The 15,583-nt window shown below is 52.2% G+C and overlaps 1 protein-coding gene across 1 annotated transcript in view; it reads left to right on the top strand.

Moving 5' to 3' along the window:
• The first annotated feature begins 267 nt into the window (after window positions 1-267).
• Window positions 268-15,583, top strand: part of Gpr139 (G protein-coupled receptor 139) — a 35,070-nt gene continuing 19,754 nt past the window's right edge. Inside the window, exon 1 of the mRNA XM_027940889.2 lies at window positions 268-373. Within this exon, the coding sequence (XP_027796690.2) occupies window positions 268-373 (106 nt within the window). The remainder of the gene's footprint in view (window positions 374-15,583) is intronic.

Below are 15,583 nucleotides of genomic sequence, written 5' to 3'. Positions count from 1 at the left end.
GAGGTGCACTAACCGGCCCCGGAGCCCCTCCCGAGTCCCCGCGCCCTGCGCCGCGCGCTCTGCACCCTGCGGGAGGGCTGAGCCCGGACTCCAGGCGGGCAGGTGCGGAGCGAGCAGAGGATCGCGGCCAAGGGTAGAAGCAAGTCCTGCGGGGAGAGAGGCGCCGCTGCTCCAGCTGCTGCCTCCGCCGCCACCACCACGGAGCCGGCGTCCAGAGCCGGGCTGGCAGGCTGGGCGCGCAGCGGCGAGGGCAGGAGGGGCGCGCTCATGGAGCACACTCACGCCCACCTCGCAGCCAACAGCTCGCTGTCCTGCGGCTTGGGCTTCGTGCCCGTGGTCTACTACAGCCTCCTGCTGTGCCTCGGTTTACCAGGTGAGGGGCAGGGGAGAGAGGGAGGGAAGCCAGGATCCCCCAGGGGCCAAGCAGCCCTGCCCAGGACCCCCAGCCCCGCAGTCGCCCTCCCCGTGCGCTCCCTGGCGCCCCTCTGAAAAAGTTTAAGCCTTAAAGGCAGCTGCGGAGATTTCCAGCCTGGGAGAAAGGAAGTTGCTGTGGCCTGGTGGTGTGTGTCGTGTTTCCGAGTGAGCACAGTGGCAGTGTGAGTGTGAGTTGGCTGTGAGTGGTCCTGTGGATTGCGGCGTGCACTCGTGTGCGGGTCCGAAAGGGTCCGAATCCGCGAGCTCCCGCTCAGGGCTGTGTGGGACTTGCTTGAGGGGGGCTTCACTTCTCCGGTTGCACCACACTGTCTACCCCAGCTGGGGACACTTCTGCCCCTCTGCGCCATCCCCTCCTGACCAGAGATAAAGCTGGAGACCCTATGCTGGTCAGTCTTGCTCAGAGGGCCCTAGGATGTGCCCTTGCTGCCCACCCAGAGCCAGTACAGTGTCTCCTGATGGCTAAGCAGACTCAGAGGGGGTGGCTCTGGAACTGTGCTTGCTCAGGGCAAGGGTGTCAACCTCAAGGGGGTCACAGTCTCCTTGAGGACATGTCTGGACCCCTGGATTTGCCTCCAGGTCTACCCTGGTCCTCTCTGGGCAGCTCACAGGTGCTGCAGACGTCTGACTGGTCCCACATCTTAATGTCCTCTCTGAAGTGTAGCAAAGACTTGTGCTGAATTCCTGACGAGGAGGGGGTGCCTGCGCCCTGCGCCGTGTGTGAGAGCATGGGGTGGGGGGATCCCTGAGGCTCCAGCTTTGGGGGGCTGGCTCTTCCACTGTCTGCTGCAGAAAGATTCCTGAAGATCCCTTGCAGGCAGAGGGAGAGAGTGACACCAAAGAGCCAAAAGGAAGGCAACGCAGTCCAACCTGCAGCCTGGGATCGTAGCATCATCTCCAGGGCGAGAACCTCAGCATCCCAGGGTCCTGGGAACTTGGGGGCTGGGATTCCAAGAGCCCTTTTGAGATTTCCTTCCCCAAACATCCCGCTTGCCAACCAGAGCCCTTGAAGAAAGAGATCGTTTCAGCCAATCCCCCCTCCCGAACTGGTCAGGCACGGGATGAAAGCACCAAGTTTACCAAACGCAGGAGCCTCTGTCCCCACAGCCAGGGACCAGGCTTTTATTCCTCACTAATCGCTCAGGCTGCCCTAGGAGAGGAGCCCCACCTCTGACGCACCCTGCCGGGCGGCAGCATCCACCCCGCAATTACCTTGCGCTGGGATTGATTTCGGTCCCAGTTGTGCCTTCCCCAGAGCTGTCTCTGGGAAATGACTTTTTCAGAAGGTTGGTTATGGGTGATGCTCGCTGATCCGGTGAAGCAATAGACCCTCCTTCCCAGTCGCCCTCTCATCAGAATGGATCTGACCCCCAACACCTCACCCCTCCATCTTCTCTACCCACTGAGGTAGACACTCAACTCATGCTCCTGGGCATATCCCCTGAAACTGCTTTAAGGGACCCTGACAAAGGTGTGGGCTGGGCTGTCCTCTAAGAGTCCCAAGCCAGGGGCATGAGGATGGGGAGAAGGAGGGAAAGCTCAGTCTAAGACCTCAGAATGGAAGTCAAGCAGCTGGGACCTCCACTGCCAACCAAGGCCTGCGACCCACAGCATTGGCACCTACTGTATGCCACTCACTGTGCTAGGCATGGGTTTAACCCAGGGACCTAAAAAAAGGAAGGGTTGGGATTAGAACTTAGAAAACGTCAACACGCTCATACACTCAACCTAATTTTGACCACCTACATGCACCACAGGCTAAGGATGTGCCACGGGGCCCCCAGAGAGTCCTCGGGGGCCGTCTCTGAGTTCAAGGAGCTCACAAACAGAGCATCTGAGTCTAGAGGCTGAGGATGGATGGGGAAGAACCGAGCATCCTAGAGAACGCACGGGGGCCGGGGGATGGGGGTGGGGACAGCCTTGTCCAAAACCATGAGCTGAAAGCAGTTTTGTCAACAAAGTTGGTTCAAAGGTAAAACCTTTAAGTCATCCATGCCTTTAAAGCCCCACGAGGGGGATAAGTATGTCCTCACAGTAAGAGTGCAGGGTGAGCCTCTGCCGGGGGAGGCTGTGCGCCTTGCGTGTCTCTGGGACTCAGTTGCCACATCCATACAAGGGGTGTTATTTGAGCAGCGTCTCCGCACCGCTGTGGCTGAGGGCATCACCGTGCGGGTTGGGTGTTGAACAGGAGGGCGCTCAGCCCCACCAGAGAGCCAGCGAGGCCCTAGGAGGGGCCCAGGGGAAAGCGCGCAGCGTGGTGTCAGTCTTCCTGCAAGCTCACCACGGTGGTCCCCTCAACCACCAGCAATTAGCAAACCCTCATTACCCTCCCGCTGACCGAGAGGCACAGCCCACCAGGTGTGAGGTGAGGACCATGGGCCTCGCCAACAGGGATGAAAACTGAGATTATAACTGAATCACCTTTCCTGGCAGTGACCTCGCCCCAAGTTTTCCCTATTCTTGTAGCGGTGGTTGGAGATGTGGGTGGACACGGGGGAATGGAGGGGATGCTGCTGGGTGACCGCCACATGGGGAGCCAGTAGTTAAGGGAAAGCAGTAGGTGCCTTTGGCTACCTACAGTCTCTAAGGAAGAGCTTGAGAAGAGCCGTTGAGGTCCCATCCCCTACAGCAAGGAAATGCGTCGCTCAGTCTGACCTCCTGGGTCTGATGTGAAAGCCAAGAAATTCTAGCATGAAATACAGGTAGAGCCCTGCTGCTGACAAATTCTCAACTTCTTAGTACCACCGTTTGCCCATCCGTCAAATGGGGCTAAGCGTAGTCTGTAATTACCCACACGAGTCATATTACTAAACAACGTGATCTATACGGAGATGGCGCATGCCTGTCATGTGAATACTGGGGAAGCTGAGGCAGTTGCATAACTTGAGCCCAGGAGTCCAAGGCCAGCCTGAGCTGCATAGCAAGGCCCCATCCCCAAAGGGAAAGACAAAAATGGCTGAGCGCAGCACCTCGTCCAAGAGAAGCACTTTTTACTCAGTGCCCCCTTCACACCGGAGCTTTCTCACCTGTATTATGACACTCCGTCTCCATCACACACCCCTGTGACATGTCTCTGAACCCATTTTACAGATTCAGAGCAGTGAAGCATCTGTCCACAGTCACACAGTCGAGCCAGCACGGGAGCAGGTCTGTTCTGCTCCCTGCACCACACTCCAGTGTCACCAGCAGAGGTCAGACTGCTGACCCTCCTGCTGCAGGCAGAAGACAACCTGGGCCCCGCGGCCTTTCCTAAAACCCCATCCCTTTCTCTCTCCTCTTCCTCCTTTTTAAGTAGCAAGACATTTCCCACTCCTCGAGATCCATAAAGTAAGTCAGCAGAGCTGAGTCTGACGGGGCCAGCGGGGACAGTGCAGAAGGAAGGCAGCGCAGGAGGAAGAAGGTGAACTTGAACTTGGATGCCGGAGGAAGACACGGGGCAGGAGGAGGGGTGGCGGGCCCACCTGATGAGGAAGGAATGGCACGAAATTAAACTGAGATTTGAAAGATTTTTTTTTTTTAATTTTCCTTTCTGAAAGGTGCCAGAGATGTTGAGAAAGACAGGAGATGATAGCTCATACCTGAGTGCCACCCTGCAGAAGGGGGCTGCCAACCCAGGTCGAGACCACCTGCCTCCCAGGGGTGCTTCAGATGAAGAGAGGCGATGAGTCTGATAGGCTGGCAGGTGATGAGAAAGCCTGACTCATGGCAGTCACCGTGGTTATGAACTGGAGGTGGCAGGCCGCAGCCTATCCCCAGGACACAGCCCTGCAGCTGTGTTGTCTTCAACCCATAAACATCTTTAATTAGAGAAAATGTTGCAAACTCAGTAACTGCACCTCTGGTGGGGGGGATGGTTTGAGTCCTGGCTTTCCTGTTACAAGCAGTGTGATTGTAGGCAAGTGACTTTCATGGCCCTGTGCCTCAGTTTACCCATCTGTAAAATGGGAGTGGTGATAATAATAGTTCAGAGTGTGCAAGGTTTCTGTGAAGATTAAATGAGCTGAGTACTGAACACAGTATCTAGTACATAGTAAGCACTCTATAAGTTATTTAAAAGTGAGAAAAATCTTCCAAGTTGTTTGAGATGTCAGCTTTACCCTATATACCAAAACCAGACTCATACATTGCAAGAAACCTACAACCCAATAATCCTCATGAACATATGCACAATAACCCTCAAGAAGTCACAAATCGAATCCAGCATTCTGTAAGAAAGATAATGCATCAAAACCAACTTGAGTGTATCTAAGGAATGCAAGGCTGGTTCAACATTTAAAAATTACTCAGTATAGTTCACCAAGTTAACAGACTAAAGGAGAAAAATCCAAATGATTCATCTCAATAGATATAGAAAAAAAGCATTTGCCAAAATTCAACATCCATTCATAAGAACTCACCAGACTAGGAACATAAAGAGAATTCCTTTAACCCAATAAAAGGCATCTACAAAGAACCTAGAGCTTACAGCACATTTAATAAAAGATGGCATGCTTCTCCCTGAGATCTGGAATGAGGCAAGAATGGCTGTTCTTACCACTGTTATTCAGCACTGCATTGGAAGTCTTAGCCAAAGTAATAAGGCAAGAAAAAGAAATAACAGCTCTAGAGAAAGGAAGAAATGAAGTCATTTCTATTCACAGGTAATAAATGGCCTTCATAGGAAATCACTAAGACTTTACCAAAAAGCTCCTAAAAACTCATAAGTGACATCAGCATGTTTGCAGAACACATGGTTGGTATGATAAACCTACTGTACTTCTATAACTAGCAATGAACAATTTGGATTTGAAAGTTAGGAATTTAAAATAATAAATCTTTAAATTCCCGTGCAAAACCAGAAGAATTACATTAGGCTTACATTCCCAGAAGACAGCAATTTTCTGCAGCTGAACAGCTGCTTCCCCTGCCCCATTAAACAGGTAATAATATTTATATGGTTGAAAAACCTAAAAGTAAGAAACGGCACACATTGAAAAATCTCCCTTCATCACTCCCCGCTGTTTGCCAATTCTCAAATCCGCCACGGCACGGGTAACTGTTCTTATTAGTATTTAGCTTCTTAGGCAATCTTTCAGGGTATTCTTACTGCATATAAAGGCAAATAGGAATGAGGATTTCCACTCTCCCTTTCTTTTCCTAACTCTCCCCAAAATGAGCACACTGTACACATTGGCCCACACTGGCTATTGTTTCACTTAATCATCTAGAATGGTTCCTAAGAAGCTTTGTCATTCTTGATGCAGAGGCATAGCATTCCGTTGCACATTTTTATCGAAATGTATTTATTGGCCGCCCCTTTCCAAAGCACACATTTGCTCCAGTGCTAAACAATCCTTATATGATTCGCCATGTTCGTCCCCATGACTTGTCCTTGGACACATTTGACCACAAGATTCCTGTCAGACAACGAATGCTTCCTCAGAAGTCCTGGGTTCCAGGTTGCTCTGACAGTGACTCACCTTCCTAAGTCATTCTCGATGGGCCCATCAGAGCCACAGGAAAACCATGCTCTGCCTGGTATCCAAGATGGTATCCAAGCATAAATCAATGGCACAGCAGTGCTGAGGACTGCCTGGGCTGGCCTTGGGTGTCACAGTTTTTGCCTTTGCATAGTTTCTGTAATGATCACATCGGGTCTGATTCATGAGATGGAACATAATATACATCGCATGGGAACTTGGACGTGGACTTGAACCTTTTTCTTACCCTTGTTTGCTGTGCGACCTCAGGTAGAACCCTTCACTCTCCTGAGCCTCAGTTTTCTCATCTGCAACAACAACAACAAAAGGCCATCAGATTCAGCAGTTAAGAAAGTCGTTCCTGATGTCCCACTGCCTGGGTGTGGATCCTGGCTCCCCTACTTGCTAGTCTGTTCCGTTGGGCAGATTCCCCATCTTCTCTGAGCCGCAGCCTCCTCCGCTGTGGGATGGAATGATAACCATACCTATCTCACAGGGTTATTTTGAGGATGAAATGAAATTGTAAAAGTGCTAGCGCCATTCTTGACATGTTTGCTCTCACCGAGTAAGAGTTCAGTCGCGTTATTAACCTTCTGTGCCTTGCACTGTTGCCGTGGCGATTGGAACTAATAAATGCAAGGGCTCCTCACCCATTGTAGGAGCTTAATAAATAGTAGCCGGCATTGTTTTATTGTCTAACACGCCCATGTGTTCAAGTCACATAAAAGCCCGGTAGCCACCCAGCACTTGGTACATAGGTCTTTTCCATAAATTGCACAGTTCCATTCAAAGTGGAATTGAAAACTCTGTGCCCTGGCAAACTGGGAGAGAATGAGCCGATGGATTAAGCCATCCATGCCATGGTAAGCCCAGGGAATTTTTCCTCCTGAAAAGCTGCCTAGGATTCAGTGAAATTCTCAAAAATAATATCAGTGCAAACATGGACAAGTACCAAGCAAGGCTCTCTGTGCGGCGGCCAGGGTCGCGAGCAGAAGGCGTCCTGCCATTGGATCCCCATGTGCATCGGAAGCACATAGGTAAAGGCTGATACAAGATGCCACTTGTGCACAGGTACCATGAGATGCTGCGGTGGGTGGAGTGTCCATGTCTTCAATCCCAGTATCTACAAAGGGCAGTAACCGAGTGCTAATGGAAATGAACAAAGTGGCCCAGATTTAAGAAATACCTTCCTTGTCCAAAGAATGGTGCTTCTCTGCTGTTTTTTTCTGAAAGCATGTGGTTCTCTGGATCTCTCATTTTCCCTGAGAGATTATCTGCAAAAAGAAAGAAAAAAAAAATCAAACACACTTACACTTTCCTCTTAATCATTGCTGACACTTGTGTAGTGCTTTCTATGAGGTAGGGATTCTTCAAAGCAGTTGCTATGCAGGAACTCATTTAATTCTATGATAATTCTCTGAAGTCTAGATGATGCCCACTTTTCAGATGGGAACTTTGAGATGCTAACCCCAGGCCACACACTAGGAAATGACAGAGCAGAATTCAGTGCTGATGCCCAGCTTTACTGTTTGAGGGAAGAGCAGCTCACTCAGGATGACAGCTGACCGCGGGCGCTCGGCTGGGTGGGGAGTGGGGTTGGCCACAGGGAGGACAGGGCTGGGCAGAGCTAGGAGGTCCGTGCCTCTCGGCTCTCCAGCCAGTGTGGTTGGTTCAGTGTTGCCAGATTGTTCTAAAAATCTAGAAATCCAGATTTTTACATAAAATCCCCAATGTTTCAATCTTGGCAACTAATTCAGAAATGTGAGCCAGCACTTTGTGAGCCAAACCAAACATCTCTGCAGGCTTGGTGTGGCCCACCAGGTTGCCAATTCACAAGCCCCAGGATCAGGGAGACGGCAAGAGCCACAAGGAACAGCCTGGAGTCACAGGGGAGAAGAATCTAGCATGGGGTGGTGGTGGGGGGGACAAATAATAGAGATAGAGACCCAGAGAAATAGGTGGCCAAACAGGAAGAGCATACCGACTCGGAAAAGCAGGGATTTGGCACAAAAAAAACCTCCAAGAAATACCACAATTGCATGTTGACAGGGCCTTGGAACATAAACCATCCATCTTTTGGAACAATTGTCCTTAGAACCTGCCAGCAGGGTTGGTGAGGGTGTGGGCTCAGCGGTCCCCAAACCAGATCCCAACTCCAGTCTCATGGTGTCGTCAGAGCGGCTCTGGCAAGTTGCTCTATCCCCCTGAGCCTCAGTGTTCCTGTCTGCAGAGTGGGCACATCAATGCCCTTCTCCTAGGGTACAGGGCATGGAGGAGAGGAGGTGACTGAGGGCTGGCACATGGCACAGTGTTCAGCACTTCATGGCTGGTGGGTTGCTTTTCTTTTTCATTTGTTTTGTTTTGCCTTTTGAGAGGTCCAAACAGTCCCGTTTCACAAAATCGGGAATCTGGGAGCTTTTCCAGAATTGCCGAGTGAGGACTGGCAGAGTCTGGTTCTCCCAACTCTTACTTAGTTTGCTTCCCACAGTCTCGCTGCCGGTGGCCTCGGAGGAGACAGCAGAGTGATGGGGGTCAAGGGTGGGGAACTAGGGAGCACAGAATGGTCACTGAGATTCAGGGGGCTCGTTGTGTTGGCATCTGGGATGATTTTGGGTGACACAGTCTGCAGCGTTAATCCCTTTCCAGTCTTAATCCTTCTGATTCCGTGGAAGGGAAAGTCTCAGCCCAGGTGCACTGTGTCGTTAACCCCTTTTCAATCTGGGCCAAATCTCCTGCTTTAACAGACACAGGGCAGGCCCCGGGCCCAGCCCCTGGGCTGGCAGCAGCGTCTGACTTGAATTTGATATCATGCCTGTATTGTCACTGTATTTATTTTTAAGGCGACTTTCTATTTACAAGAAAGCTGGCTTGTTATCAGGGGTCTCGTCTGTTGGAGCTGTCTAATATAGTCACCACTAGCTACGGGAGGTGTTCTGTAAGTGACGTTTGACTAGTGCCCCTGAAGGACTGAATCTGACCTCATTTCAATTCGTTTCCAATTAAAATCGGATCTTCAATTTAGGTATTAGAAAATAAATGCCTAACTGGAACTTGGGTATGTGAATCTGCTCTTTCAACTGGATATTTTCTGACACCCGAACAGAGGTGAAGGAAAACTTAGCACCCATACAGAGATGTGTTGGAGGTGTGAACTATACACTGGGTTTTGAAGATTCAGCACAGGGAAAAAAGAAAAAAAAAAAGCTGAATATCTCTGTAGATGATACTGATGACATTTTGCATGTATGTAGTTAAATTTTAAAAATAGTGTTAGGGCTGGGGTTCTGGCTCAGCAGTAGAGCGCCCACCTCGCACGTGTGAGATGCTGGGTTCAATCCTCAGCACCACATAAAAATAAATAAACAAAATAAAGATACTGTGACCATGTATAACTAAAAAAAATGTAAAAAATACTGTTTAACTAATTTCTGTTTTCTCTTTAATTTTTTAATGTAGCTACTAAAATTTTTAATTGCATATCTGGCTCATATTACATTTATGTTGGACAACATTATCATACAGAGTATAAATTTAAGATAAGAGTCAAGTCACTTTCAAAGAAAATACAAAAGTAAATAATAGTACAGGTGAGACTAATTTTTTGAATACAGTAAAAAATCACAAAATTGGAGAGTGTCTTAGTCAGTTTGGGCTGTTATAACAAAGTACCATAGGCGGGGTGGTTTGTGAACCACAGAGATTTACTTCTCACAGTTCTGGAGGACTGGAAGTCCCAGATCCGGGTGCCGGCATGCACGGGCTCCAGTGAGGGCCTTCTTCTGTGTGGCAGGTGCCAACTTCTCTTTGTGCCCTCCCAGGGCAGAAAGAGGCAAGAGAGCTCTCTGGGATCCTACTTATAAGGAGGCTAATTGCACTCATGAGCGCTCCACCCTCATGACCAATCACCTCCACAGGCCCCTCCTCCAGATGCCCTCACAGGGGGGGCAAGGACTTCGACCTGTGCATCTAGGAGGGCACGACCACCCAGTCCCTTGCAGTGGACCAATCACTGAAGTCCAGAGAACACTCCTCAAACACAACGTCCTGAATGGAAAAACGGAGGCCAAAAGGCCCAGCAAGTTCCCCAAGGATCCACAGCTGCTCGGGAGCAGGGCTGGACCTTGACCCAGGTCTTCCAGATTCCAAATCCAGCGGGCCTTGGCCACTGCAAGGCAGGGTGACCCCCTCCACCAGCTCCATGTTCACAGGAAGGAACTTCTCTATGTGGATGACCTTGGACCTTTGCTCTTCTATGACCCGGAAGCAGAATGGCCCGGGCTTCTCTTGAGGGAAGGTCATGACCAGCTGAAATATTTGGAGGGGAAGCTAAGGACATTCCACCCTGTATGTGTGTTTTCATTTGCCCCGTGACAAGGAGGGGTGACGAAAGATGTCAGAGCAGGTCACAGGCTGCAGTCCCTCCCCTGGCCACCCAGCAGCCACCCTGTACCCAGCATCTCCAGGTACCAAGTGCTGTGCTAGCCACTGGCCACACCTCCAAGAGAGGCCTGTTCCCTGCTGCGCAGGATCCACACACCCATCCCCGGCTCCCAAATATCAGAAAGCGGAATAAATACTGTGGAAAGTTCACGAAGCAGAGACCCAGGGAGTGTGAGGTCTACGCCTGAGGAACTTGACCCAGACCAGAGGCCAAGGAAAGCGCCCTGCGGGAAGGGACGACTGAAATGTGGGGACAGGAAAGGGAAGAACAGAGGGCAAAGCAGAGGGAGTCGGTGAGCCATGACCCCTGTGGCAGGAGGGGGCGATGCACACTGTTGGGGCCAGAAGACAGACCAGAACATCAGGAGTTGAGGTGGGCACCGCAGGAGCTGCAAAGAGAGAAGCAGGAAGAGCCAGGGACACTGCTCCAGGTGGGGTGACCTATTTCCCGTGTGTGAACTGGTGTCCCCACCCCAGGAACTGCTTCCCCTTGTTTGCCAGAAATGGGGGCAGCCGTGGGAGCTGGGGGAATGAACCGCTTTCCTGCCACAGATGTTCCTTATCATCTCAGCTAAGTGCAAAGCGAGCTGTCAATCACGTCACATCCACCCAGGGGTCTGCCAGCACCAAGCCCTCACCCACACAGATGCCCACGCTGGCACCCACCACGCGCACACAAACACAGACCCACAGGTACGGAGACAGGGCGGGGAGCCCGCACAGACACACGTGCAGACACTCGGAGATGCACACGCTCTGCACACTCACACTCACGCACACACACCAGCCACCTACACCACAGCTGAAGGCGCAGAATGACCAGTGGTTCTGCTCTCGCCTTGCGTGGGCTTTGCTTTTCCCTGTCCCCAGCACAGGTCACCTCCACAGCCCCCTCTACCTCTGGAAAGAAAAGTAGCAGCTTCCCCTCAGGTGAGGCACTGACTCCAGTTCCGAGGGATAGGCATCCCTTAAAGGAACCCCAGGGCCGGCAGGGCTGACCCTCAGGGCACAGGGCCCCACAGGGCCCCGCCCTCCCCGCCCAGGACCCTCCGGAACAGCACTGCTCCCCAGCAGGTTCAGGAATCAAGCTCAAGTCCCAGGGCTGCAACGTGGCCCTGTGTGAGGTCGCGGCAGGGCAGGTCCCCTCCTCTGAGCCCCAGCCTGCTCACCTGGGGACAGGCTGTGCTACAGGGGGATGGAGCCCTTTCCTACGCCAGGCACCGGGAGCAAACAAAGGCCACCAAGAGGTCCCCGCACAGGTCCGCGCCCACCTACCCAGGAGACACGTGGCAAGCAAAGGAACGCATCAACAAAACCACCTTAGGGACTGAGAAGTGTTTGGAGATCATGTCACCAGGAAAGGTGACAGGGCGCTACATCACAGAGAGTGGTCAGTGATCGCCAAGGGCTCTCCAAAGACGCCATGTTTGAGCAGAATCTGAATAACCAGAGAAAGCCATCTGGAGGCCTGCAGAGGGAAGGGTGTGCCTGGCAGAGGGAACAGAACAGCGAGGGCAAAAGCCCAGGATGGGTGTGGCTGCAGTGCACTGAGCAAAAGAGGAGAGCCAGGGGTGAGGGGAAGGGGTAGGCATCAGCCGCGTTATGTCGGCCTTTTGGTCCATCGCGAGGACTTTGGATTTTACTCTTAACAGTTGCTGGAAGACATAGGCGCCTTTAAGCAGGTGACATGAGTTAATGTGTCTTTCAAAGGTCACCGGCTGCTATGGAAGGGTCAGTGGACCATGGTGGGAGGGGAGCAGCACAAAGAGGGAGGAGTCTGTGGCAGGAGGCGGGGCCTCATGGGCGCCTGGAGGAGGGAGGGGAGCCCTGGCAGGGTGCCCAGCACTGCACCTGGCACCCAGCAAGAGGAGGGTCAGGGGTCATGTCCACCACCAGCCTCTCACATCCCACTCCTGCCCCGTCCAACGACCTCCAGTCTCCAAGGACAACAGAGACAGCCTCCGCCAGCAAGCTCTTGACGTCCACGCCTGATTCTGGGGACTGTGCAGAGGTCCCCGTGGCACAACAGAGAGCCAACATCTTGGCCATGGCAGGGGACAAACCTGTCCCCGGCCCAGCGGGGGGTGGTGAGGATCCCAAACAGAGGAAGGACACGGCTCTGCGGGGCTGCCATCGACAGAGACAAGCAAGATGGAAAGGTCACCTTCAGCACTGTCATTTGACAAATGACTGGGATTGAGTTCTGGCCAGCGTGGCAGAGGGACAGTGTCACTGTGACTGCATTCCGTTCCAACGATACAGAGTCCAACAAGAAGAGTGACACCCCCAAGACGGAGCAGAGACTCCAAGGACATCTTGAAAAGCAGCAGAGTTAGCTCATGGGAGAGGAAGGAACGGCTGGTGACTTCGGGGACCTTCTGGGACTAGACCTTCTAGCCAGAGGCGAGGGCTTCCCCCATTGACACCATGCGGGTCAGCTAGTGTCCTTCTCAAGCACCCTCATTCCCCTTCCTGAAGAGGCCTGGCCAAGGGTCCCAGCCAGCCCTCTGCCACCAGGAAAGACCCTTTGGAACGTGGGGGAAGCCTCTTTGAGGCCGCCTTCCACAGCAGCACCTGCCCGTGACCAACACCCAGAGGAAGCTCAAACAAGTCCACACTCTCATGCTCAGGAGAAATGGTAGCACCTGGAAAACCGGGCTTCCCCCACGGTCACCAGGAGCCTGGAGCCATGTCATCGTAGCCTCCTGCAGAGGGGCCTGTCTTTCCAGTGCGCCACAGTCACAGCCCCCCCCCCTCCTTAATGCCTCCCCTGTGTGAAGATTTCTCTTACAGGTGGCCTGTTCTTATTCTCTGTCCCCTGCCTTACCCCTGCACTAATTTGACGTTGCTGTTTTGATGTCCACCTCCAGTTCATCTACAAATACCACACACACACACACACACACACGCACACACACACCTATGGCTCCTCTCAAAACCTCCTAAATGCCTTTCTGTGGGAGAGGCCTGGAGCCCCCCAGCTGTGCACAGGTCCAAGGCCTCTGGACCGCTCCGCCCACATCTGTAAATGAGGATGGCGCCCACCTTGATGAGGGGAGTGCACGGGACAACAGACCTAAAGAGCCTGGCGCACAGTAGGTACTTAACAAGTACAAGAGCTTGCTGAGGGCTGACCAGGACTTCCTCTCAGGTCCCTCGGGCCTCCTTTGGCTGCGATATTTTTCCCCACATTTTTTCTGGGTGCTTTGTCGTCTACATGACGGTGCTGCTGCGTGTCCTACTGCCCACCGTGTGCAGACAGCGTCCCCCCAGCACTTCCCCAGGACTTCCCCGCTCCCCCCCCATCTCCTCTCCTCCCCCCCCAACCCTTTCCTCTACTGATGTCCCCTGGATTTCGTGAGACCCGCCCCTTCCACCTTTCTTCTCCTTGTTCCTCTCTGGCTTCCACGCGTCTGAGAAAACGTCTGACCTTTGACCCTCTGAGTTTGGCCTTTTTCACTGACTTAATGGTCTCCAGTTCCTTCCATTTTCCTGCAAATGACATGATTTAGTTCTTCTTTCTGGCTGAATACAACTCCACTGTGTGTAGACCATCATCCCTTGATGGACACCCGGGCTGGCTCCACAGTGTGGCTACTGTGACTTGTGCTGCTGGACACGTGGGTCTGCACGTGTCACTGTGGAATGATGGCTTTAATGCTGAGGATAAATACACAGGAGGGGTACCACCGGGTCAGACGGTGGCTCCACGCCTGGTCTTTGGAGGGACCTCCACACTGACGTCCACAGTGGCTATGTCAATTTCCACTCCACCCACAATGTAAGGGTGCTGCTGTCCTAGGGTTGATTACCAAGGACCAGCACAAAGCCCTACTAGTACCAAGGAGGACAGTGGGTGACAAAAGAGAAACACAAACATGTGCATGAATGAAATGGTCCCTGCCCTTCAAAACCAACACTCCATTAAACAGAAAGGCAGTGAGAACCATGTTAAACTGTGGCGTGTTCTAGATAACAGAAGGAGGTTGGTAAGAGGGCGAGGTACTTAACATCCTGTAGGGACCCCAAAGAAGGGCTTATCTCTGCCAAGGGACATCAACAGATGCTGAATTGAGACTATGATCCTTAGACAGTAGGCATGGAGTCTAAGTTATCTCTTGGACTCCAACATCCTCTGGGGGCCTTGGCACCTCATAAGGGGTTTAATATGTATTTAACAGATGGATGGGTGGATGAACGGACGGATTGGTGGATGGATGGGTGGGGGCATGGATGGATGGATTGGTGAATGGATGGATTGATTGGTGGATGGGTGGATGAAAGGATGGATTGGTGAATGGATGGATGGATGGGTGGATGGATGGATTGGTAAATGGATGTAGGGCTTGGTGGATGGGTGGATGGGTGGATGGATGGATGGACTGGTGAATGGATGGATGGGTTGGTGAATGGATGGATTGATTGGTGGATGAGTGGATGAAAGGATGGATTGGTGAATGGATGGATGGATGGGTGGATGGATGGATTGGTAAATGGATGTAGGGCTTGGTAGATGGATGGATGGGTGGATGGATGGATGGACTGGTGAATGGATGGATGGGTTGGTGAATGGATGGGTGGATTGGTGGATGGATGGATAGATGGATGGATGGATGGATAGTTGGATGGGAGGGTGGGTTGGTAGATGGATGGTAGATGGATGGATGGATTGGTGAATGGATGGATTGGTGGATGGTGGATGGATGGATGACTGCCTTCTTAATCTTATAAATGCAATCTCCATACTAGCTTTGAGGAGACTGAAGACATGTCCATCATACCCATCAACATCAACATCACCACTACCATTTACTGAGCGCTGACTGTGAACCAGGCCACACAGCCAACACACTGCTCCCCGATGCCCCACTGATCCTCACACTAGTGCCTGTGTGGTTGGTCACTCTGCCCTTTTGGCAGAGCAGGAACTGAGGCGGAGGAGCAGGAACTGAGGCGGAGGAGCAGAGTGGCTTGCCCAAGGCGATTCCTCTGGCCAGCAGCAGAGCCAAGGTGGGACCAGCCTCAGGGCCCAGCTGTGCTCTGTGCTCTCTGCTGAGCCTGCCGCGCGCATTGGTATTCAGGGCACGGGACAAGACAGATGCTGTGTCTACCGACCTCTGCCTTGATGCGTCCTCCCAGGCTGGTCTTTGCAGGCGTCCTAGAGAGCCATGTCTTCCTTCTTGATTGAGGACTCTCCCAGTGTCCCCTCTGCCCTCTCCCCAAGCAGATGGTTTAATTACTTGAAATTATTT

The sequence above is a fragment of the Marmota flaviventris genome, chromosome 19 (assembly GCF_047511675.1).
Source record: "Marmota flaviventris isolate mMarFla1 chromosome 19, mMarFla1.hap1, whole genome shotgun sequence".
NCBI lineage: Eukaryota > Metazoa > Chordata > Mammalia > Rodentia > Sciuridae > Marmota > Marmota flaviventris.
The sequence above is the reverse complement of the archived record's forward strand: the minus strand, read 5'-3'. Positions and strand labels throughout refer to the sequence as shown.